The sequence below is a fragment of the Amphiprion ocellaris genome, chromosome 17 (genome assembly GCF_022539595.1).
Source record: "Amphiprion ocellaris isolate individual 3 ecotype Okinawa chromosome 17, ASM2253959v1, whole genome shotgun sequence".
Taxonomy (NCBI): Eukaryota; Metazoa; Chordata; class Actinopteri; family Pomacentridae; genus Amphiprion; species Amphiprion ocellaris.
Genome location: NC_072782.1, coordinates 17,957,364 through 17,982,443, shown reverse-complemented (window position 1 = coordinate 17,982,443; position 25,080 = coordinate 17,957,364). Strand labels below are relative to the sequence as shown.

The following is a 25,080-nucleotide window of genomic DNA, read 5'->3' as shown; positions in this document are numbered from 1 at the left end:
TAGTATACCTCATTGTAAAATTGTCCCTTCAAGTGCTTAACTGCATATATGAGGTACTTTACTTGAGTATTTTCATGTTTTAAGAATTGCATAAATACAAAGTAGCATGAAAAAAAGACAGTAGCAAAGTTTGTTTTTAGCCCAGAACATGAATAAATTACTTAAGCAAAAGCACTAATACCACATTGTAGAAATACTCTGTTAGGAGAAAATAAATGGTTATTTATTTGTTTGTTTTTACTTTTGTTCCACTCTAACTTGAAACAGGCTATTTTATGGGTTTAGTCAACACTTGTACTTATTTGAATAATAGAATTGTTTTTCTTGTTTTATAGTGTAATAAAAAGTGCAGATGCACACAGTGACATGAAAAACTATTTAAAATTAGCAATTTAGTACAGTACTTCAGTAGCTTAAGTGATCAAGTATAATTACTAATACCATACTATGAAAATATCAGACTTTAACTTGTGACTGAGTACTTTTAGAGTAGCTAATTTTTTATTGCTAGTTTGAAAATCTGTCATTTTTGTACAAATAGAGAAGACTAAAGTAAACCATCTCAGTTTTTTAATTTTTTATATTTTTAATCTTAATTCTCGTTCTATCCCGCTACTTTGTATTAGTAGTTTTACATCAGTTTAACTAGAGATGTGAATATTTTTTCCACCACTGTACTGTACATAACATTTATATGCCCCCATGTATGATGACAATAAAGCTATTCTATAAATATACATAAATAAATACATATTGCAGTTGCTTGATGCAGTTGAATAAAGTGTATGAAGACATATGCAGACATTAAGCCCAGATCAGTGTGTGATGTACAGTGCATGTGTGGAGGAGCTCTGGATGTTTACTCTCCTCCTCCGGATTGGACCCGCCTCCTCCGGATCGTGGACCAATCACAGCGCCGCCTCCACGTCCCGTCTGCCTGTCAACCCGCGCTCAGCCCACCGCATGACGTAACACCCAGTCTGAAAGTGCAATGGCGATATTGGACAATAACAGCCGTCGCGTTTGGGGACCACATCTGTATTATGTGGCTAACGTTAAAGAAGACAATTCCAGCCGGCTGCAGAACAACGTTTAATCTCGGAGCGCAGCGCGACCAGGAGCGGTGATCAGACGGCCGCTGCCCGCGATGACAGTTTAGTGTGGTGAGTGCAAACTCCGGCGGCTGCAACAGCATTTGCACAAGGCTTTTCCACTAAATGGTCTCTTGCAGGCTTCACATTTGAAAGGGGCGTGGCGGCGCTGGGTACCACTTCTCCTCTGAAGGATGCTGATAGCTTAGCAACAAGGAAGGAGAAAGAGGCAGAGCGGAGACAATGGATGTGTGGTTTGTCAGCGCCGTTACCGGGCAGGCTGAAAGCAGACACGGAGAGAGGCCACCGTCTCCGGTTGGAACTGCGAGGAGCAGAATGTAAACAAAGGGTGTGGGCCTTTCAGCTGGCCTCAGGCTCTACACCAGACAAGCAGCACTGCTGGAGGAGGATTTTACACACATCATGTACTCATGTCTGAAGACTGATCAGTTCTGAATCACCAGGGGCCCCAAAGAAAACCAGGGGCCTCAGATACTACATTAACCCACTACACTGCTCACTAGCTCCTCAACTGCTGCCTTTATTTACCTTCTGTGATCATATGTCTTCAGTTTAGCTGCAACCAATAATGGATTAGTTGTCAACTGTTAAATTAATCACCAGCTATTTTGGATGATCAAATAATCAATCTTAGAAAAAAAGCATGAATTTTCAGACTCCAGCTTCTTAAATATGAATATTTTGTGCCTATATGGCTGCACCTATACCCCATAACCATGACAGCAGAAAGAGGGTAAATGCTTAATCATACCTTTTATATTTTCAAAATTCCTTTCCTATTTTTCTAAAGCCCAACGTGATGGTATCTTGTTATCAGATCAACATCAAAAAACTAAGAGATTAGGGCTGAAGCTAACGATTATTTTCATTGTTGACTATTGTGTCTGTTATTTTCCAGATCAATCGGTCAGTTGTTTAGCCCATAAAATGTCAGAAAATGGGAAAAAATGTTGATCAGTGTTGAGATTTTACACACACCATGTGCTGATGTCTGAAGAATGATTAGTTCTGCATCACCAGGGGCCCCGCATATTATATTAACCCACTACACCGCTCACTAGCTCCTCAACTGCTGCCTTTATTTACCTTTTGTTATCATATGCCTTGAGAAGAGCTGTAACGATTAATCGATTAGTTGTCAGCTATTAAAATCATCGCCAGCTCTTTTAGAAAATCGCTTAATCAGTTTGAGTCATTTTTTAAGAATAAAAGTAAACATTTGTTTGACTTCAATTTCTTAAATTTGAATATTTTCTGTTTTCTTCTCTATAGGCCTTCAGTTACACCCATAAGTGTAGAAAGATGTTAATCAAATAATTGGTCTATACTGTCTAAAATTCTGAAACATCCTTTTTGTTTTGTTTTAAAGCCTAGTATGATGGCATCCAATCTGTTGTTATCAGATCAATAGTGAAAAATGGACAGATTATTGCTGCAAGTAACAAATACTTTAATTGTAGATTAGTCTGTGGGTTATTTTCTCGATTAATTAATTACTTTTTTGGTCTATAGAATGTCAGGAAATGGTGAACTATGGAAATGGTGAACTATTGCTTTGAAACTCATCTATTCATGTCTGAGGACTGGTCAGTTCTGTACCAAAAGACATATCCATATCTGTACCCCAGACACATGCAGGGGCTCCAGATATTATACTGACCTACTACACTGTTGACTAGCTTCTAAACTGCTGCCTTTATTTACCTGATATGATGCATTTGTTTAGTTGAGCTGCAATGATTATTGGAGTCGTTGTCAGCTATTAAATGAATTGCCAATTGTTTTGAAAATGATTAATTTTTAAAAAAAAGTAAAAATTATCTGATTTCAGTTTCTTAAATTTAAATATTTTCATTTTTATTTACTCCTCTATAGGGACTACAACCCATAACCTTGACTGCAGAAAGAAGCTAATCAATTAAGCATTTGGTTTATGCAGTCTAAAACTCTGAAAAATGCGTTTTCTATTGTTCTACAGCCGGATGTGCTGGCATCTAATTTCTTGTAGTCAGATCAACAGTGAGAAACTGAGAAATTAGGGCTGCAACTAACGATTATTGTCATCCTGTGTTAATCTGGGGATTATTTTCTCCATTAATTGATTAGACTATAAAATGTCCAAAAATTGTTAAAAAAAAAAAAAAAAAGTCCGTCAGTGTTTCCTAAACTCAAGAATACAAAATGTCAACACAAAGATTTTTTTAGTTTTCTTTCATAGAGGAGTAAAGAAAATACAAGAACATGTTCACATTCACAAAGCTACAATCAGACTATTTGACTTAAAAAAAGAACAACAAATACTCAAACCAATTAATCTTGAAAAAGTTGACAGTTAATGTAAGAGTCGACAGTTAATTTATTAACTGACTAATGATTGCAGGTGTATTACTCTATGACAATAAACTAAATATGTTTAAAGTGTACACAAAACAAGGCATTTGTCATCTTGGGCTTTGAAGACACTGACATTTTTCACCATTTTCTGATCGAAAATGATCAATAATCGATTAATCTAGAAAATAATGGACAAACTAATTGACAATAAAAATAATTGTTAGTTGCAGCCCTAATTTCACGTTTATTACGCCGCCAAGGAATGCAGCAGAGTTATGTGACGATCGGCATACGTTTGTCCATCCATCTGTTATTCAGTCTGTGCGCAACTTTACTCAAAAACGGACTAACAGATTTGGATACAGTTTTCATCGAAGGCCAGAAATGACACAAGGACAAAGTGAATGGATTCTGGCAGTGATGTGGCTTATAGTCTGGATCCACGGATTTGTTAACAGTTTTCGTATCATTGCAAGATAGTGGGACAGCGTCACTGTAACCATAGCTACAAGTGAACGCTACGTCAGGTGCCTGCTGACGATCACGATTGCGATTCTGCTACAAATCAAGCACGGACTTATCAGAACTTATCTGTCAGAAATGATACAAGGAACAGCTGATTAAATTGTAGGAGCTTTTCTATCAATTCCATCAATTCCCACCGCCCACTACATATTTAGGTCATGCAATTCGGTATCCGTACAGAACGTACACATGCAGAACACGTCTGTGCTCAGCACAAGGTCATTTTGTTTGTGGGTACATCTATATTAAATGGCCACATTCTATGTTGTCGTGATTCCTGATCATCAATAACTAATAAACAAATGCTGCATTTCTAAAAAAAATGCTCCACGGATTTGTTAAGGATTTCCGTATCATTGCGAGAGAGTGCCACTGAAACCATGACAACAAGTGAACACTACGTCAGCTGCCTGCTGATGATCACATGATTGCAATCCTACTACAAATCTACCACTGCAGACTTATTGGGACTTATCCGTCGCAAATCAAACATGAAACGATTAAATTGTGGGGGTGTTTCCGAGTCCCATCGATTCCTGCTGCCCACTTCATATTTAGGTCACGTGATTCAGTATCCATACATAACGTACACATGCATAACACATGCCTGCACTCAGCACAAGGTAATTTTGTTTGTGGATACATCTATATTAAATGGCCACATTCTATAGTGCCGTGATTTCTGATCATCAATAACTAATAAATGTTGCAGTTAAAAAAATATATAATAAAATGCTGCATTTCTGACAATGCTATACGGGGGGAATGAACATCCTTGGTGGAGTTCTGTGCTCTCTGAGTGCTTTTCTTGTTTACTGTTGCTCTGATAACAACAAATTAGATGCCATCACATCAGGCTTTAAAACAATACAAAAAGCATTAATCATTATTTCAGACTAAATAGGATAATCGATAAATCTGTTTTTGCAGTCATTGTTGTGGACCTGTTTCCACTTGCTTAGACATCTTTGACTCTGCCTAACAACTTATCATGTAAACATTAGAGAGCCATGGCAAATGGCTTAAGTTGAATTGGACATGTGTATGATCCAATTTAGAACCACTATTTTACTTAATTTAACTATGTGAGTAAAAATATGGAGCTAATTATCTGATCCCAGTTTCTTAATTTTGAATATTTTCATTTTTTTCTTTCTCCATCACAGCAAGCTGAATATTTTTGGGTTGAGACCAAAACAAGACATTTAAGAACATCATCTTCTGAAAATTCTGATTAGCATGTTTTACCATTTTCTGACTTTTTTTTGACCAAACAATCAATTTTATTAATCAAGGAAACAATCAGGAGGTTAATTGACAATGAAAATAACTGACAGTTGCAGCCCTGTCTTTAACCAACAATTTTCAGCATCAATACATCTGGCAGTTATTTTCTTTAATAACTGTTTGTTTAGTCTAAAAACAATGTTGGAGAATCTCAATTATTACATATTCATATTGCTTTTGTTTTTCAATTAGCTGAAAGTGGAAAAAATGAGAAAATATTCCCATTTGAGGAGCTGAATTTAGTGGGTTTTCTGTATTTTTGCTCATAATGTCAGTTAAATAACAAACTTCCGTTGCTTCAACTCTAGACCTCTGCTTGGTTACAAGGTAAATATGGAAATAATGAAGCAGCCACACAGATATCGGCTCACATTTTGGCCCAGTACCATTTAGTGAAGGTATGAAGAAGCTCAGCTCTTAATGTTGCATCTCCAGGACTTGCCATTTTGCTTTTTTCCCAGGTGTGACGTGTGAACAGACACCATGGCCACACAGGAACCGTCCCCTCCTTCGTCCATGGAGAGCAATAAACCCGGCTTCCCTAAGAAGATCCTGGGCAACAAGCTGGAGGACAAGCACCTGTGCAACTGCTGCCACAACATACTCAGACGGCCGTTTCAAGCCCAGTGTGGACATCGCTTCTGTTCCTACTGCTTCAACAGGACTGTGAGGTGAGGAGCTGTTATGTTTATTCTGGTTGTGTCTTTAGTGGACGTAGAAGCAATCAGATCTTTTATTTGAGTAAAATAAGCCATACCAGTGTAGATCTATAACCAATATTTTATTATGTAACAATGTATCAATCACTTGAATATGTAGCTCTGTTAACCTTGCAGAGCTTTATAGCAACTTTCAGTTCATTATTTTGCTGTTTATTCCATAAAGTTACTGTCTGGATTCACTCTCAGCTAAACAAGGCACCAAAAAGCTCTAAAAATCCTCTAAATACTAACTGCTCATCACCAAACAGCAGACAGACACAGTGACTATCTGACAAAGAGCCAACAAGAAAAGCACTCAGAGAGCGCAGTACTCCGCCAAGGCTGTTCAGTCTTCGTATGTATTCCGACGGATGAAAGCATTAAACAGTTCGTGGTCCACAGCGGTCGATTTGTAGTAGAATCGCCATCAAGTGAGTGTCAACAGGCAGCTGATGTAGTGTTCACTTGTTGTCAGTTACAGTGATGTCGTGCGGCTATCTCGCAATGATGTGGAAATCTTTAACAAATCCGTGGATCCAGACTATAAGCTGCATCACTGCCAAAATCTAATCACTTGGTCCTTGTGTCATTTCTGACCTTCCCTGAAAATCTCATCCAAATCCGTTAGTCCATTTTTGAGTAATGTTGCAAACAGACATACAGACAGACATACAGACAGACTGACTAGTGCCAATCGTCACATAACTCCGCTGCATTCCTAGGCAAGCTAAACATTGCCTCAGGAGGTGGTGGAACCAAAATCAGTGCTAAAATAAAGAAAAAAATGGAAAATTAAGAATCCAAAATGACAAAAAAAAACAACTATTTTGGTTCTTTTTTTATTTATCGTGAACTAAATATAACAAACAGCTTGCCTTTTGTACTTTTGACTTCATGTTCAAGTCAGTTTTGTTCAAAAAACAACGTTATGTAGTTTTGAATGTGTGTTAGGTTCATAAATATAAATAATGAAATAAGTCATAGTTGTTCTTTCGTCATGGATTTTGGATTCTCATGAACAAACGATACACAGATTGAACAACTTTAACCCACTAACTCTAAAATTGACAATACGTCAATGTTATGTTCACGGTTTGTTTCTTGAAAAAAATTAATGATCACAGCTTTAAGTAGAAGTGTTAAAGATTAGTGTCAGAGTACACTTTAAGTCTAAAAGTAAACATTTTATTCGCTTTAAGAATGTTATCGGTTACATGTCTTTGTCCTGTTTTTCAAAACTAAAAACAGAAAAACTTCAGAATCAAAAACAAAGTAAATGGTTTATGGCAGTTTATGTGGTCTATTTGTTTTTTGTTTACAAATGAAAAATGAGGAAACCAAAGTCAAAACATGAATTCATTCATCCATTCGTTCTACCTTTATTTAATCAGGGAATATACTGAGGTATGTAGGAGCCATTTACTATGGAGCTGAAGAGTCCATCATTGTACCAAATGACCAGAATTCCCAAGAAAAAAAACCCCAACAAAACTGATGTGTTTTCTGAGGGATTTTGTTCTTTGTTTTTGGTTTAAATGTTTTTAAAATTATTTTGTAAAAGCATGTGATTTCTGTTTTTATTTTTGAAAAAAAGGACAAAAAATATGAAAAAACCTGATGATATCCAGACTGTTATATTACCATGTAGTATATTACTGAATTGTTACTCCGCAAAGGAACGGCTGAGTTATGTGACAATCTGTGTACGTTTGTCTGTCTGTGTGAAACATTACTTAAAAACGGACTAACGGATTTGGATGAAATTTTCAGGGAAGGTCAGAAATGACACAAGGACCAAGTGATTAGATTTTGGCAGTGATGCGGCTTATAATCTGGATCCACGGCTTTGTTAACGATTTCCGATTGCCAGATATAGCTGCCAGCACGGCGTTGCTGTAACCATGACGTGAACACTGTGTCAGTTACCTGCTGACGATCACATGATTGCGATCCTACTACAAATTGACTGTGATTTATCAGTTGGAAATCATACAAGGAACAAATGATTAAACTGTGGGGTGTTTCTGAGTCCCATCAATTCCTGCCGGCTACATATTTAGGTCACGCAATGTAGCAAACCCCAGCTAGACACGTTAAGTTCAGCCGTCAGCCTTATTTTGAACACAAATTCACCTTTCTGTCCTTCACTCATATCTCCACCATAAGAGCTTGTCTCCATCCCAGCCCGGTGCTTCTAAGTTTATACACATCCTTTGCTAGACAGCAACAGCGTGGAATCGTTTTCTTTCATCTTCACGTGAATTTTTGGACTATTCGGCAGCGTCTTTGTCATGTCAAGAAACCTCTTCTTAGATAAACATTTCCTGTGCTGCTGGAATGGTGACAAAATAAAAGCCTGCAACATTGAAAATATGTCTTCAAAATGAAAGCATGGAGGGAACGGTTATTTTAACACTAGTAAAACAAAGGCTTGCCAAAAATGATGAACTGATCAACAGACCTTTATTAGTTATTTACACGCAATTCGGTATACATACATAACATTCACATGCATAACACATGCTTGTGCTCAGCACAAGGTCATTTTTTATTAAATATTTCATCCTTCGAAAATGATACGTCAACTGAGCAGCCTTGGCGGAGTACTGTGCTCTCTGAGTGCTTTTCTAGTTTTTACTGATATATTCCAGTGTGTGTAAGCAGCATTTTAATATCGTAGTTGGTCAAAGTTTAACACAGTGCATCACAACTTACAGGCCTTTTATTGGGTTTTAAGAGTAAAATATTACTACTACTAATTACTAACTGTAGCTGTAAAATGTAAAGTATAGCAATTGACTATGGCTATAGCTATAGCTATGACTGGGTGGCTTAACGTACACCAATGCATCATAATGCATTTGTTTACTAAATCGTGCATTAATTATCTGAATCTGTTAAAAAGCAAATCTAAAAAATCTTCTGAATTCTGGTGTAAAATAGCAGAGAACAGAAATACTAAAGTAAATACTAAAGTAAATACAAGTACTACTGAGTGAATGTACTCTTCACCACTGGCTGCCTGATGTTTGCATGTTTTCATTAACAGTTGATGTCGTCTCATTGCAGTAATGGACCTCAGAAATGCAACGCCTGCATTAAAGAGGATATTTTTGAGGATCCTACATCGATTTTGAAACAAGGATGTGTGAGTATGGAAGTATTTTATCAACTATTGAATCAAGTTTTCCTTTGATTGAATCTCTGAGAGAATTATGGACATAAACTGTATTATAAACAGATGGCATGGTAGAGATGAAGCCAAAATATTTCAAAATGGTGACCAGAGTCTGTATAGTAGTGAGTGAATGTGGAGTTGTGGTACTGAGATCACAAGTTGATTGTGATTTGTCAGACAAATAATCAGCTACAATTTTAACAAGAAAAGCACTCAGTCTGCGCACATAACTCCGAGAAGGCTGTACATTCCCACATATGGCATTGTCAGAAATGCAGCATTTTTTTTAGAAATGCAGAATTTGTTTATTAGTTATTGATGATCAGGAATCACAACAACATAGAATGTGGCCATTTAATATAGATGTACCCACAAACAAAATTACCTTGTGCTGAGTGTAGGCATGTGTTATGCATGTGTACATTATGTACAGATACAGAATCACGTGACCTAAATATGAAGTGGGCAGCAGGAATCGATGGGACTCGGAAACACCCCCACAATTTAATCGTTTCATGTTTGATTTGCGACGGATAAGTCCCAATAAGTCTGCAGTGGTAGATTTGTAGTAGGATTGCAATCATGTGATCATCAGCAGGCAGCTGACGTAGTGTTCACATGTTGTCATGGTTTCAGTGGCACTCTCTCGCAATGATACGGAAATCCTTAACAAATCCGTGGATCCAGACTATAAGCCACATCACTGCCAAAATCTAATCACTTGGTCTTTGCATCATTTCTGACCTTCCCTGAAAATTTCATTCAAGTCCTTGAATTCATTTTTGAGTAATGTTGCGAACAGACAGCCAGACAAACGTATGCCTTTCGTCACTAACTGTAGTAACTGAAGTACCATCATTTCTGAGCAAAAATGCCAAACATGTACAGCTTCTAAAATGCTACTTTTACCATTCTGTGCAGTACACACAATGTTTTGTATGCTTAAACCGTCACGTAAGCTTACAGTAGATTGTGTGACATGTTGAATGTACAGCTAAATAATCTATATAATGGAACAGCTGGAGAGATGCGGTGTGACAGCGTATCCTTTGTTGTCTCTTGTTTTTTCAGGCTTTTCCAGACAATGCAGTTCGAAGGGAAGTTGAAAGTCTGTCAGCTGTTTGTATCAATGAAAGTTGTACTTGGAAAGGCAGCATCAAAGACTACGAGGTGAGGTGACCTGTCCCCTACTTTAGTGATTTGTTTTCCTTCATATTTTTTGTGTGTAGTAGTTTTTGTTTTTAGTTTTTAAATGTCCCCAAAATATGTCATTGTTCTGGATTGTGCTTGTTGGCTCAACTTGCTGGGCACTGAAGTTTAGATTCCTCAAATTAGCTGCCTTTTGCTTTGCACACTCTTCATCCTCTCAACTCAGCCTCATGAGTTCATTAAAACCTGTTTTGGCTCAATGTCTTGCTGAAAAACTGAAGGTGACATTGTAGCAGACCCCCCCAAAATAGAAATATATACATGGAAATGTGCAATATATGGGCTTTGTAACATGTTTGTAATAGATGGTTGTGGCCGCTCCACTGATAAGCGACAAATAAGTAACACAGCTTAACAGTTTTATAGTCAACGTTATAAACCACATTTAAATGCAAGAGGAATTGAAGCAGAATGACGTGTTAAAGTGGTAGGCCACAAAGCACAATGACTAAAAGATACAGCTGAAAGATAATACAATAATAAAAACTAGAAAAGGACTCAGAGAGCGCAGTACATATGGCGTTGTCAGAACTGTAGCTTTTTTTTTTTTTTTTTTTAAATGCAGAATTTGTTTATTTATTAGTTATTGATGATCAAAACAACAAAATGACCTTGCGCTGAGCACACACGTGTTCATGCATGTGTACGTTATGTACAGATACCGAATCGCCTGACCTAAATACGTAGGGGGTGGCGGGAATTGATGGGACTCAGAAACATCCCCACAATTTAATCAATTGTTCATTATATGATTTCAGAAGGATGAGTCCTGACAAGTCCACAACGGTCGATTTGTAGTAAGATCACAATCACGTGATCGTCAGTAGGCAGCTGACGTAGTGTTCACTTGTAGTCATAGTTACAGTGACGCCGTGTCTCTATCTCGCAATGATGCAGAAATCTTTAACAAATCTGTGGATCCAGACTATAACTCGCATCGCTGCCAAAATATAATCACTTGGTCCATGTGTCATTTCTGACCTTCCCTGAAAATTTTATCCAAATCCGTTTTTGAATATTGTGAACAGACAAACGGACAGACAGTCGGACAAATGTACACTGATTTTCACAGTGTGTATTACTCCACCGCGTTCCTTGGTGGAGTAATAAAAGAAACAACACAGTAAGCGATGAACCTCTACCACTGAGTGATGACACATGTCTGTAAACCATCACTGCAGTAAAAACTCATTTATCTTCATTAAACATCAGAAAATTAACGAATGTTTAATTTGCAGTGCTCAGATTGAAACAGGCTTCAAATTATACTACTTCACAGTTGAGGATACAATTACAAATGATTAAAAAGAAGGTGAGGTTCATCAGTTACTTGAAATTAAAATTGCTGCGTAGATTTCAAAAATACTATCACAATACAACAACTAACAATAGCACCTAAATAAGCATTATCTGTCATCTTATATTTCACCTCCCTATCATCATTTCACCACAAGAACGCTGCATGAGGTGCATACGCTCTCCACACACACTCTGTGCTTATATATACCAGTTTATTTGTGGGAAATGGTGTATGCGTGATTTTTATTTATGCATTTGGCCCCCGGGCTCTGTGGGACCCAGACCATCTGCTGCAGGACTCCTCGTTCTTCTTGTGGCTGAAGAGAGTTCTTCATGACTCTGTGTGGATGTTTGGACTCGTCGTCCTGCTGCAGAGTGAATTTGGGACGTCTCCCTGATGGATAACAATCTAACGTGCTTAAAGCTTCTGCACAGTACTGTTCGGTATGTAGGCAGCCCAGGCTCCCGGCATGACACAGCAGCTCAACCTAAACTCCTCTCTCCACAGCTGAACCACGAGGGGAGGTGTGAGTTCATGATCATCCCCTGCCCTTCCTGCAAAGAACGAATCCGCTACAATGAGCAGGAGCGCCATAATGAGCGGGAGTGCCCAGAGAGGACGCTCAACTGCAAGTACTGCAAGGAGCCATTTCACTTCAAAAATATCAAGGTTAGAAATTATTTATTTAGACTGAAGATGCTCGGCTGCTCTGGGCACCGTGCCGCAGATCACAGCAGCTGTTTGTGTGCCATTAAAAGAAACAGTGTCGCTCTTTTTTTTTTCAGGCACATGATGAGATCTGTCCCAAGTACCCAATGATCTGTGAAGGCTGTGCCAAGAAGAAAATACCCAGAGAAAAGGTAAACCTGGAAACAACATGCAGACCAGGTGGAAGCTTTGTGATGCAAACAGCTACAGCAGTTTGTGCCACTTGCATTAGATGAGTGCTTTTCTGAAAAAAAAACATGCACCTGGAAACCTTAAAAAGAATGAGTGGGTTGGATAAGCCTCTAAACTTCGAGCAGTTTCTGATCTTTTTTTTCCTCACTGTGGGTTCATTTTCACTGCCATTTAAAGTCCTGCACCTTTATGGAAACAGCATAGTCGTGAATATTAGTAGAGAACTCAAAATGTGTTGTGCAGTAAGTTATGATGCTATAAATTATATAAAAAAGAAAAAACTAAAGATGAATTCCTTTGTTTGAAAAACACTGCTTCCCCTAATACTAGAAAGAAAATGGTCATTCTATATATTGTAGATATTTTACAACTTAGATTTTTAAGTTGTTTGCAAGTTTGTCCTCTCTGCTCTGTGTAAACACTGCCTGCAGTTCAGCCAAAAAGAAATAATTTTTAAATTTCTGTCATGTGAGTGTTGGTTGCAGCTGATGTCACTAATGGCTTTTTGGTTGCAGTTTAATTTTTTATTTTTTTTTTAGAATCTCATGTGAATGCTTTTATAAATATAGACAAGTAGAATAAGGGATTTTGAGAAAATATTACAATTTCAAGGAATTACCTAATTATCCTGACAGAACAGCACATCTAAGACAATGAGCTCAAGTTCAAAGACCACTGAAAACTTGAAATTTGGACAACTTTATATACAAGCAAAGACATACAATTTCATTATTTTTCTAGCTACTGTCTGTGTGGATTAGGAGAGCTAATTTTAATTTTTTCATTCAAGTGGTTAAAAAAGTAATTCAGGATTCCAGGAATAATGTCTGAAAAGCAGTAGTTGTCAGCAAGCTTGGCAAAGTTTGTGCATTGATTAATGGTTTTTTACTGGTTTTATTATTCTTTATGTTTTCCTAGTATGTGGACCATATTAAATTCTGCAGCAAATTCAGAACTCCGTGTCGATTTCACGTCGTGGGATGTGACATGTCTGTAAGTAGCTGTTTGTCTTTGTCAGTAATGTCTTTATACTATGTACACAAGTGGACAAAATTGTTGGTACCCCTCGGTTAATGAAAGAAAAACCCACAATGGTCACAGAAATAATTTGAATCTGGCAAAAGTAATAATAAATAAAAATTCTATGAAAATTAACCAATGAAAATCAGACATTGCTTTTGAACCGTGGTTTAACAAAATTATTTTAATAAATAAAATCATGACAAAAATGATGGTACCCTTAACTTAGTATTTTGTTGCACAACCTTTTGAGGTAATCACTGCAATCAAACCATTTGTGTAACTGTCAGTGAGACTTCTTCACCTCTCAGCAGGTATTCTGGTCCACTCCTCATCAGCAGACTGCTCCAGTTGTCTCAGGTTTGAAGGGTTCCTTCTCCAGACGGCATGTTTCAGCTCCTTCCACAGATGTTCAATAGGATTTAGATCAGGGCTCATAGAAGGCCACTTCAGAATAGTCCAATGTTTTCCTCTTAGCCATTCTTGGCTGTTTTTAGCTGTGTGTTTTGGGTCATTATCCTGTTACAAGACCCATGACCTGCGACTGAGACCAAGCTTTCTGACACTGGGCAGCACATTTCTCTCTAGAATACCTTGATAGTCATGAGATTTCATTGTACCCTGCACAGATTCAAGACACCCTGTGCCAGATGCAGCAAAGCAGCGCCAGAATATAACAGAACCTCCTCCATGTTTCACAGTAGGGACAGTGTTCTTTTCTTGATATGCTTCATTTTTGCATCTGTGAACATAGAGCTGATGTGACAAAAAGTTCCAGTTTTGTCTGGTCTGTCCATAGGACATTCTCCCAGAAGCTTTGTGGCTTGTCAACATGCAGTTTGGCAAATTCCAGTCTGGCTTTTTTATGATTTGTTTTCAACAATGGTGTCTTCCTTGGTCGTCTCCCATGAAGTCCACTTTGGCTCAAACAACGACGGATGGTGTGATCTGACACTGATGTACCTTGACCTTGGAGTTCACCTTTAATGTCTTTAGAGGTTGTTCTGGGCTCTTTTGTTACCATTCCTATTATCCGTCTCTTCCATTTGTCATCAATTTTCCTCCTGCAGCCACATCCAGGGAGGTTGGCTACAGTCCCATGGATCTTACATTTCTGAATAATATGTGCAACTGTAGTCACAGGAACATCAAGCTGCTTGGAGATGGTCTTATAGCCTTTACCTTTAACATGCTTGTCTATAATTTTCTTTCTAATCTCCTGAGACAACTCTCTGCTTCACTTCCTCTGGTCTATGTTTAGTGTGGTACACACTATGTCACCAAACAGCACAGTGACTACTTACAACCCTATAAATAGGCCAACTGACTGATTACAAGTTTGTAGACACCTGTGATGCTAATTAGAGGACACACCTTGATTGAACATGTCCCTATGGTCACATTATTTTCAGTCTTTTCTGGGGGTACCATCATTTTTGTCCAGGTCTGTTTCATGACTTTATTTTTTAAAATAATTCTGTTGAACCACAGTTCAAAAGCAATGTCTGATTTTCATTGGTTAAATTTCATAGAATTTTTATTTATTATTACTTTTGTCAGATTCAAATTATTTCTGTGACCATTGTGGGTTTTTCTTTCATTAACCGAGGGGTACCAACAATTTTGTCCACGTGTGTATATGTATTACTCTTTACCATCCTAGATTTATTGTTCAATTTGGATATCTGCAGTTATTTACACTGCATTACTGACATTTAACACTTTGTTCTTTGCCACTTTGTCCTTGTGACCAGTGTGTTAGTGATTTGGTGGACTGACATGTGCTGTCACTCATATCAGGCTAAAGCACCATCTAATCAAACTACTATACATTGTTATTCAATATGTCCAAAAACTCCCGCTGATGCAAAAATTAAAATAAAGAAATAAACTGGAAAAAATGCACATTTGTCAAGTGGGGATGGTACTGGATGATTCCTGTAAGTGAATTTACAGTATATGGATGGACCTATATTTCCTTGGCTTGCTGTAATTGCCACCCATCAAATACTACTGATGTCAGAGGCCTTGCAAGTTGATGAAATGTCAACCAAAGACTGCATTTGTAGTAGAAAGTATGAATACATTTTACACTTACAGGAACTTTCTGGGGCCTTCATACCATCCTTGTTGGGAAATTATTCACTTTTAAAATTTTCAAGAAACAGTAATTAATAATTTGCCCTCTGGTAGAGACATTTAATCATTTGGATCTGCTGGAGACAAGTAAGTCTGTGTTCTAGACAAATTTCATGGCTGTGGGAGTTTCTTGAGATATTGAACCCTTAAAATGGTTTCCCAGGTAAGACATTTTTTAAGAGCAAAATTACAAAAAACTCCCAGATCTGAAAACACGCTACCAAAATATTCTGCAGACCTTTTTGAGTCCCAAAATAACAAATGAGTAAACTCAGAACAAACCCAAGACGACACAGCAATGTATTACCTGAATTTTGTCAAAGTTGATACAGACTGACACTGTTGGTACAGGGAAGCTATTAATGATGCTGAGGAAAGCCTTCTGTAAGATTTAACTCTCTTCCTAACCCCAAAACAATATTAATTCAGTCCCTTACACAGCTGAGTAGTTTCTACTTATTTTTCAATTCAATTCAATTTTGTTTTTGTAGTTCACAAAACAAAGCATGCCTTCTCATAGATAGCACGTTACACAGTAAGGTGAAGACCATCCTCCCATTTTGCAGGTGGAGAAGGAAAAGATTCATGACCACGAGCGCGCCTACGCCTACGAGCACCTCAACCTGCTGCTGCACTACATTATGGGCATGAAAGTGAGCATGGAGGGCCTGCAGCCCCAGGGACTGGAACTAGCCGGACACAAACTGGTGGAACTCCAACAATCCCTCAGGGAACTCGAGGCCAGAGTCTCCCAGCTCAGCACCACCTCCTCTGGGCCTCCCGTGCAGGGAGCTGCCGCCTCCTCCTCATCCTCAAGCTCCGGCCCTCCTGGTCCACCCACCTCGGCTCCTCTCCCTCCGCCTCCCACTCTGGCTCCCACTCTCTCCGTGTCTACCTCCTTCACTCCTCTGCCCAGCTCAGTGGGAGCAGCGCTGGAGCTCCAGCTCCACAGCGAGAAGACCAAGGTGGCCGAACTGGGCCGCAGGTGCACCGAACTCGAGGTGAAATCTGGAACGTTTGAAAATGTGGTGTGTGTCCTAAACAGAGAGGTGGAGAGGTTCGCCACCACCATGGAAGCCAGCAACCGTCAGCATAAACTGGACCAGGACAAGATCGAGGCCCTGAGTAATAAGGTATGAGATCAAACAATGACTGCTGTGGCTCTCCTCCGTCTCCGAGTCCAATTTAAACACAAACATGATACACACATTTTTAGGTTCGCCATAACCTATACTTTCTGAAACAGCCAGTTCAAATAAAGTTCAATAAATTTGCTTAAATTTAATTTTTTTTTTTAATTGTTTTCATTATTATCAAAGTAATATTCCGAGAGAAAATTCACAATTTCTGAGATTAAAGGCATACATGTAAGAGAAATAAACTCACAAAATTACATGAAAAAAACACAGAATTGCAAGAAAAATTCCAATATTCTCTGAGATTGTAAAGTCATAAATTTGGGAGACCAAAATGAGGAATTTTCAGAGTTCAAATTCCCAAATTACAAAAAAATAGGGGAATAGGGAAATAATGGCAGTCCACTTTGCATGGTTGGATCAACCTGATCAAAACACATGATGTTGTTTGCTGTATGTTATCCCTGCAGTCAAAGGCCTCACCAAAATATACTTACAATGAGATATAACAATAAGGAAATACTTCGAATTTTAAAATTGTAACTTTTCAGTTTTTCTCAATTGATGAGACACTAAATTCCATTCACTGCCCACAGCCACCAACTGACTGCACATATTTCTCAAAAACAGGACTCTGCTGTCCAAATTTTGGACACTATTCATGGTTTGCACACAGTTTCCAAAACTCTTGCATTCTCTTTTTGCAAAAGACTGAACACATTTTTTGCTCATTTGAACACACTTTTTCACTCATAGCACACATTTTTCAAAAAGTGAACACTAGGAAGCAGAATTGGGACACTGTTCCAACACTGCTGTCACAATTAAGACACAACAGGTCAAACCTGAAAACACTTTTACCAATGAAGTGCACACTATAAAACCTGCTGGGAAGCAGAATTAGCTGTTCAGAATGCAATCTGTTGTTAAGGTCAGCAGATGGTAAGGATGGTGCATAAAGTAAATGGTTTCAGGTTTACTGTGGTTTACTTTACATGGTATGTAAATGTTGTTTGTCACTTCAGTGACATGTCTATACTGGAACAATACAAGCAGTCAGACATGTTCTGAGAATACTGTAAAAAATCTAATGCATAATTCTGGTTCACAAGTGCGAGTAAAATTACAGAAAGTGTACATGACTGACTTTTTCTCTGTTTGGTGTGCGTTTGTTCCAGAGAGTTTTTCAGTTGGATTCTGATGATACACATGAATACATCTGGGACAATGTTAGTTTTCATAGAGGGCTATTGATTTGGGAATGTTTCAATATGAACCCTCAAGTTATTGTGGTTTTTCTGCCGCCATATTCTCCCTTTCTGAATCCTATAGAAGAATTCTTCTCTACATGGAGGTGGAAGGTATATGAGCAGCAGCCATATTTTGGGAAAATCTCTTGCAATCAGTGGTCTTGGCATGTGGTGATGTTTCTGTTGATGCATGTCAGGGCTGGATCAGACACACTAGGTCTTTCTTTCAGAGAAAACATAGCTAGTGATGTTGATGAGGTCCTGTGGCCTGACCAGGCTGAAAGAATTGATGCAGATGTGGTGTAAATATTTGCATACTGTACTGTGTATAATACAGTGCTGTATTTTTTGTCTAGCATTATTTTTATTTTATAATGTACAGTCAGGCACTGCAATGCCCCCCTCTGATTCATTTATAGGATGCATTGGTGTTTAAGTTGTCATTTTTGAGGACTGTATCATTTTTTTATACTTCTTGTGAAAACACAGTGAGAGAGGAGTGTTTTGTATTTAGCAGTGCAGTGTTTTACTTTTGCTTCGTGTGTCTTAATTTTGAAAGCAAAGTTTAGATTTTGACAATAAGTGCGCTTTTGACACAAGCGTGCAATGCTTTGTGAATTGTGTTCAAATAAAAAAAATAGTGTGCAGTGTGTTGGGAAATGTGTGCTATTTTTCAGGACCAGTGTCTTATCAATTGAGAAAAACTGTAATATAAGAGAATATAACTTGAGAGTTTATTTTCACAAATTTACAATTTGAATCTCAGAGAATATCAGATTTTTTTTCTTAGATGTATAGCTTCAGTTTTCAACCATAACCAACAACAGCCGTAATGCACTATTGTAGACGATTGCAATTCAGTTATTATTTGCAAATATTAAATAGACTAAATGTGTAATTATTTTCCAGGTGCGACAGCTGGAGAGGACAGTGGGGCTGAAGGACCTGACAGTTGCTGAGATGGAGGGCCGGCTGAGGGAAATGTCCGCCACCACCTTTGATGGCGTGTTTGTCTGGAGGATCTCAGATTTTGCCAAAAAGAGACAAGACGCCATCGCAGGTCGAGCCCCTGCCATGTTCTCACCAGGTAACGTCGTCCAGTTTTGAAGCAGTAGACGTTTTTGCAGTTGGTGACAATTTTGAACTCAGCCTTTTACTGTTTAATTAGATAGAAGACAATAGAATGACTATCAATGATGACGTGGTGGACCACAGGTCAACAGACAGAAGGCCACCATGACAAAGACTTGTGTACTGTTTAATGTGCTCTAGTGTTTTACAAAACCCTGTGAACCAGGACAGTATTTCTGTGGCTGTATGGCTGACAACGTTAAGCTGCTGTGTGGTTAAAATCAGTGATTTGTTAGGTGGCAAACTATTTTTGCTAACTAGTTTTCTAACTAGTTTGCACCTTTTTTCCTTTTCTTTTTCTTTCCAGCCTTCTATACCAGCAAGTACGGCTATAAGATGTGTCTACGGATCTATCTGAATGGAGATGGGACGGGGCGTGGCAGCCACTTGTCCTTGTTCTTTGTGGTGATGAGGGGACTGAGTGATGCTCTGCTCAAATGGCCCTTCAACCAGAAGGTAAACAATGTTGATAAAAAGGGACATTCACTAAGGATTTTCAACCTCTTTTTAGGTATTGAACACTTAACTTGTTCCTGTTCTCATTTACTTAAGTACCACAATGAGATGTTAAACCATGCAGTACTTATTAAAAGATGCATGATCAAGTTATTTACCTTTAGCTCTAAATTAAGTACAACACAAGACAAAGGACCAGAGAAAAGCAAAAACAACACTTATTTTTCACAACACTATTTGTTACACAGTAAACAGTAAGTTGCTGTTACGTAAATGTCATGTACTTTTTTTCTTTACTGTTAGGAATTTTGAACATATTTCCATATTTCTGTAAGAAACCTTTTTTATTTTTAAAAATGTAAGCAGGAAAGGTTCACTGAGAGTAAGGATCTCTTTAAAGAGATTGTCCTGGCCCAGACACATATAGACATAAAACTATTTACAGAAGATTTACATGAAAATTAGGAGTGCATTAGAGTGTCTGAAAATCACAGTGCAGTGATCATGCAGGGCCAATGAGAGTTAGTCATAACATGTACATCTGAATGTATCTGCCTCCAAATTTTGTGAAGTTGCTATAAATTAATTTCAGGAGATCTCTTTAAAATTCAAGCAGTTTTGCAGCTCACTACACGCAAAGGTGGCAGCGTACTTTCATGGCACTTTTCCCAGTTCAGTTCAGACTCAGGGTAAACAAACCGAAAATAAATCCTGGGACTGAGGACAACAATTTTCCAGGCTTTTTTGACAGATACAGATCCGTAGATATAAACAAAGCATAGCTTTGTAGATAAGAACATTCTATTGACTTTGCCTATGACTGGACAAGGTCAATTTGAGTGAACAGCAGTAGATAATGGTGAATAAGAGTTTGAAGATTCGTAATAAACTTCAGTGCTCCGTGGAAGACTAGATCTGATAGATCTAGCCATAAAAGTGTTGGCAGTAAGTCTCATTTAACATTTTCTCAAATATGTCCATCTTTTTGAGTGAAACCACCCCCGCACTACCAAATATGTCTTAATACAATACTTATATATATATGAATTATCAATTTCTGCTAGGGATGTCACATTCTTTAAGCTCCTGATCCAGTCCAAGTCATTTAATGTTTACTGTGTGCTGATACCTGTTACCATTTATCTAGATAATTCACACTTCAAGTATTGTAGATCAGCTGTAGTACCTGGTTGCACCACCAGGTGCCTCTTACTGTTTAATACTGTAGTGATCAAAGGAGGCAAACACTTCCACGCTGACAAGCAGAAAGTACCGTGGTGGTTTACATAGCAAAAAGGCACCATGACCAAGTCTTCCATGAGGAGGAATGACGTTCCATTTACCAGATGAGGTTGTATTACAGTAAAATCTGAGGCAGGTTACAATTTTTTCTGGAAGACACGCTGTATTTTTACTTTGTTAAATATAATAAACAGACATTGTTCCATGCATATAAACACAATTTGTGGTTCGTTCCAGGTGACTCTGATGCTGCTGGACCAGAGCAACAGGGAGCACATCATCGATGCCTTTCGACCTGACGTCACCTCCTCCTCCTTCCAGAGGCCTGTCAGTGAGATGAACATTGCCAGTGGGTGTCCACTCTTCTGCCCTCTCTCCAAGCTCGATGCCAAGAACTCTTACATCCGTGATGACACCATCTTCATCAAAGCGATCGTGGACCTCACCGGCCTCTAGGCGGCTCCGCAGGGTGGTACAGTTTGGCAACCAGGCAGCTCTTTGACCATTAAGGCTTCATTTTGGCTCAAATGTGGTCCCTTTAGGCCTCTGTTCGGGCATCTCGCTGTCCCCTGAAGCTTTGGGGTGACAAACATGCTTGCGACTGTGTGCTGCATGTGGCCGCTCAGTCCAGACGGCGCCGGCATCGTCATGCCTGGTGGTGTGTGTGTGAGAACCGCCGTCATTGTTGTACATTTTGGGTGCAAAACTTCTTTCTTTTCACATCACATCATCACCCCTGTGGTGATGAAATCAGTTCTGCACATAAGTTTTCTGTTAAAGGACACTGAAGCGAGCAGCAGTGCCGTGTGGTCAGTGCAGTGTTCAGCAGAAGCAGAGATGTTACGATGAAGATTGAACAGTGTCTTTTTTTAATCTCCCACCTTTGAAGAGTTGGGAGGCTGCAGAACATGCAAACTGTGTTAGAGCAGGATTGTAGATTCCTGATAGTTCATGTGATCATTCCGATAAAGCTGGCAGTAGACTTGTAATAGAGTTAGAGCGTGGCTTGATGCTTCTTCTTGAAGATTATGGATATTGTGAGCTTCCAGTGTCGAGTGAATTTGCATAGACAAACGTGGAGTTATGTTATGAATAAGATTACAGGCATTCTTTCTTTTGGGTTTTTAAACAAAATGCATGCCGCTGGCGTTTTAAGTATAAAATTGCTCCTTATTTCGACTGAGCTTCACGAAGGTTCCTCGTTCGTTGTTAAACTTGTTAGTGAATTAGCCATCCGTGATGGTGGACATTGCCTGCATGTCTTTGGAACCAGGGTATTTACATGTAAAGTTAGTGTTGCGTATTTGTTCCTATTAGGGGTCGGTGGTTCTGGTTGGTGGTTTGGTACATCTGTGGAAGATACAGTGGAGTTACCAAGGAGTCAGGGCAGCTTGCCAAGTCAAGCCTGAGGCATAAAACTTACATGCGTTTTTGTCTCTGACAAACATACATCGCTGGAGTTTTCCCCAGGATATGCTCACTAGCTCACATCTCAACACATAGTGCTGTGCCCCACCACAGACTGAGGTCAACACAGATTCCACGAAATGAAGGAATTGTTCGTTCCTTGTTTTCTGTCCATACAGTTTACAGTGCGTATGTGTTTCTGCTGCTATAAGATAGAATACTGATGTGAATCTAATATATATGTTGGTGCAAATATACAAATATGTGTGGAGGTAGACGGGCTGGAAACAAGAGATTGTAATACATTGTTGTAGGGCCATTGTTGACATTATTTATTGCAGATGGATGTTGAGTGCAGCCCCAGATTAGTGTTTTAGTGTGCTCTCACAGATTTCCAATAAGGCACCACAAATCGAATCATAATATCCGATTAAAGTGAGATGTAATTTTTCTACCAGAGATTGCTGTTACTTAGCATGCATGCTGAGGTTTTAAGGTTCACGCTGGCCTGTTTGGAAACCAGTCTCGACCTGTATTGAAACCTCTCTGTGCATGGGAGGCTTCAATTCATATTCACTATGGAGTTTCGCACCGGTTTACCCCGTGAGCTGCGTGCGAAAGCATTTATTTGTATTTGTTTGGATGAAACTAATCGCAGAATAGTTATTATGTTATATCTGGCGCCGCGTCTGCTCGACAGAAACGGCCGCCTATATTCATAGCAATTTATAAATATGTATCTTTCATATCATAATGTTGAAATAATCTATATATCAATGTTAATATACACAAGATATTATAATAAGCATAATATTACTGGATACCTTATTAATTCTATATCTATATACCAGCTTTTTGTTTGATGGTTTGAACAGGCCAGGACAACCCCGTAGGATTCTTTCTGGAGTGCAATACATGATCAGACATCTCGGCTTTAAGGGTTCACAGAGATCACACTCGACTCATTTGTTGCCATTCGTTTACATTACTCATTATGGTGCCGAAGAACTGCAACCAATTTTGAACTCTCCAAGGAAATCCGGTGCTTTCCTTGTCATTAAACATACACTACATGGGAATCTCTGATCAGTGGCTATTCATAACTGGCTGAGCAGGCTTTTAGAAAGACCATTTTAATGTTAAGGAGTTCTTGCTATATACAGTAAGTGGGTTTCTATTCTTAACTTAAAACCTTTCAATGAAGACTGAGCATGTAATAAGTAGGATTACATGGATTTTTTTTTAAACCTTGAGTGTTTCTGTAACGTGCCAAAAGCAAATATTACCTCCATATACTAACGTTGTGCAAGTTGTATTTTATGTTCTATGCTAAAATATGGTGCCAAATAAGTTTGTTTGTGTGTGTGTGTGTGTGTGTGTGCGCGCGCGTGTGTGTGTGTGTGTGTGTGTGTGTGTGTGCGTGCGTGTGTGTGTGTGTGTGTGTGTGTGCCATTTTGAAATGATGCATGGGGCCATTACTTGTTTGAGCACCAGAGGAGATCATTACGACTGTCCCCAGATGACAGAAGACCCTCCGGAGGTTTCTGAATGTAATCTTTAATTCAGTTGTTTTTTTTCTTTTCTAAAAACACAACAGCAGTTCTGTCATGTGGTGCAGTTGACCTGAACCAACTTTATTTGTGCACTTTGTACTGTTTGTTTGTCCGAACAGGGTATTTTGTTGAGTGATTTATGTACCTTGAAAGCAGAGCCATATATATTCTGATGTTGATAATTGATGTATTCTGCTAAAAAAAAAAAAAGAAAGAAAAGGAAATGCAGTATGTAATAAAATTTGTTGGTTTCAGTCTATGTGAATTTTTCATAGAAATACACTCACTAATAGTTATGGGAGTCGTTTTTTTTTTTTTCAATAAAAATACGAATTCTATAAAGTCCTGAATTCAAATTCAGATAAATTATATATGTGATAATAATAATGCATCAAAACTGTGGCTGGAGTTGAAAAACAGACACACTACTCTCCTAACTATCAGTGTTGGATTGACCCAGTTTTAATCTTCGTTTTATTGTTACTGTTGTAGTATTTACTCAAACAAAATATGGTAATTTGAACAAGCTCAAGTTTTACCTTAAGATCTTAACAAATTTACTGTAAGCTGTTTAAAATTATGATTATGTGTACTTGACATTTAAAACTGAAATGGATGCATGGTAATTAAAAATCAACAATAGTCAAGAAAAAAAAGATGATAGTCTGTCACTGCACTATAATGTATTTAGGGACGCAAACTACACCACTTTTTCACTTTAATGTTGTCAGAAACGACAGTGCCATGAAAATGTACGTCCAAATGTCTATTTTTGCCTATCTGTTACACTTAAATGTTTCACAAAACTATTTTAATGTAGGACTAAGATAACCCAAGAAAACACAAAATGCACGTCTCAAATTATGATTTTATTTACTGAAGAAAAAATGCTGTCCAGCCCATTTTGCCCTACGTGAAAAAGTAATTGCGCCCTTAGCTACCAATCTACCATATGACCAAATTCTTTTGGCAGTTGGGTTCAATTTCACCAGCCACACCCATGTATGATTACTGTCAGACTTGTTGAATCTAAACATAATTAAATAGAACCTGTCTGACACTGTGAAGTAGCTAAAGGGTGTGAAAAAGCAGCACATGATGCCACGTTCTGAAGAGATTCAAGAACAGATGAGAAACAAAGTCACTGACATTTATCAGTCATTGCTGAGGCTCTGAGACTCCAGAGAACCACAGTGAGAG

At 38.4% G+C, this 25,080-nt stretch overlaps 1 protein-coding gene across 1 annotated transcript; it reads left to right on the top strand.

Annotated features, from left to right (window-relative positions):
- Positions 1-963: 963 nt before the first annotated feature.
- Positions 964-24,134, top strand: LOC111580152 (TNF receptor-associated factor 2-like). The gene is made up of 11 exons (XM_023287767.3): positions 964-1,163; positions 5,720-5,929; positions 9,029-9,107; positions 10,209-10,307; positions 12,154-12,315; positions 12,432-12,506; positions 13,465-13,539; positions 16,272-16,838; positions 19,001-19,178; positions 19,530-19,678; positions 21,158-24,134. Exons 2-11 carry the CDS (start codon positions 5,742-5,744, stop codon positions 21,374-21,376), a joined length of 1,791 nt encoding a protein of 596 aa, XP_023143535.1. The 5' UTR covers positions 964-1,163; positions 5,720-5,741; the 3' UTR covers positions 21,377-24,134.
- Positions 24,135-25,080: the final 946 nt, after the last annotated feature.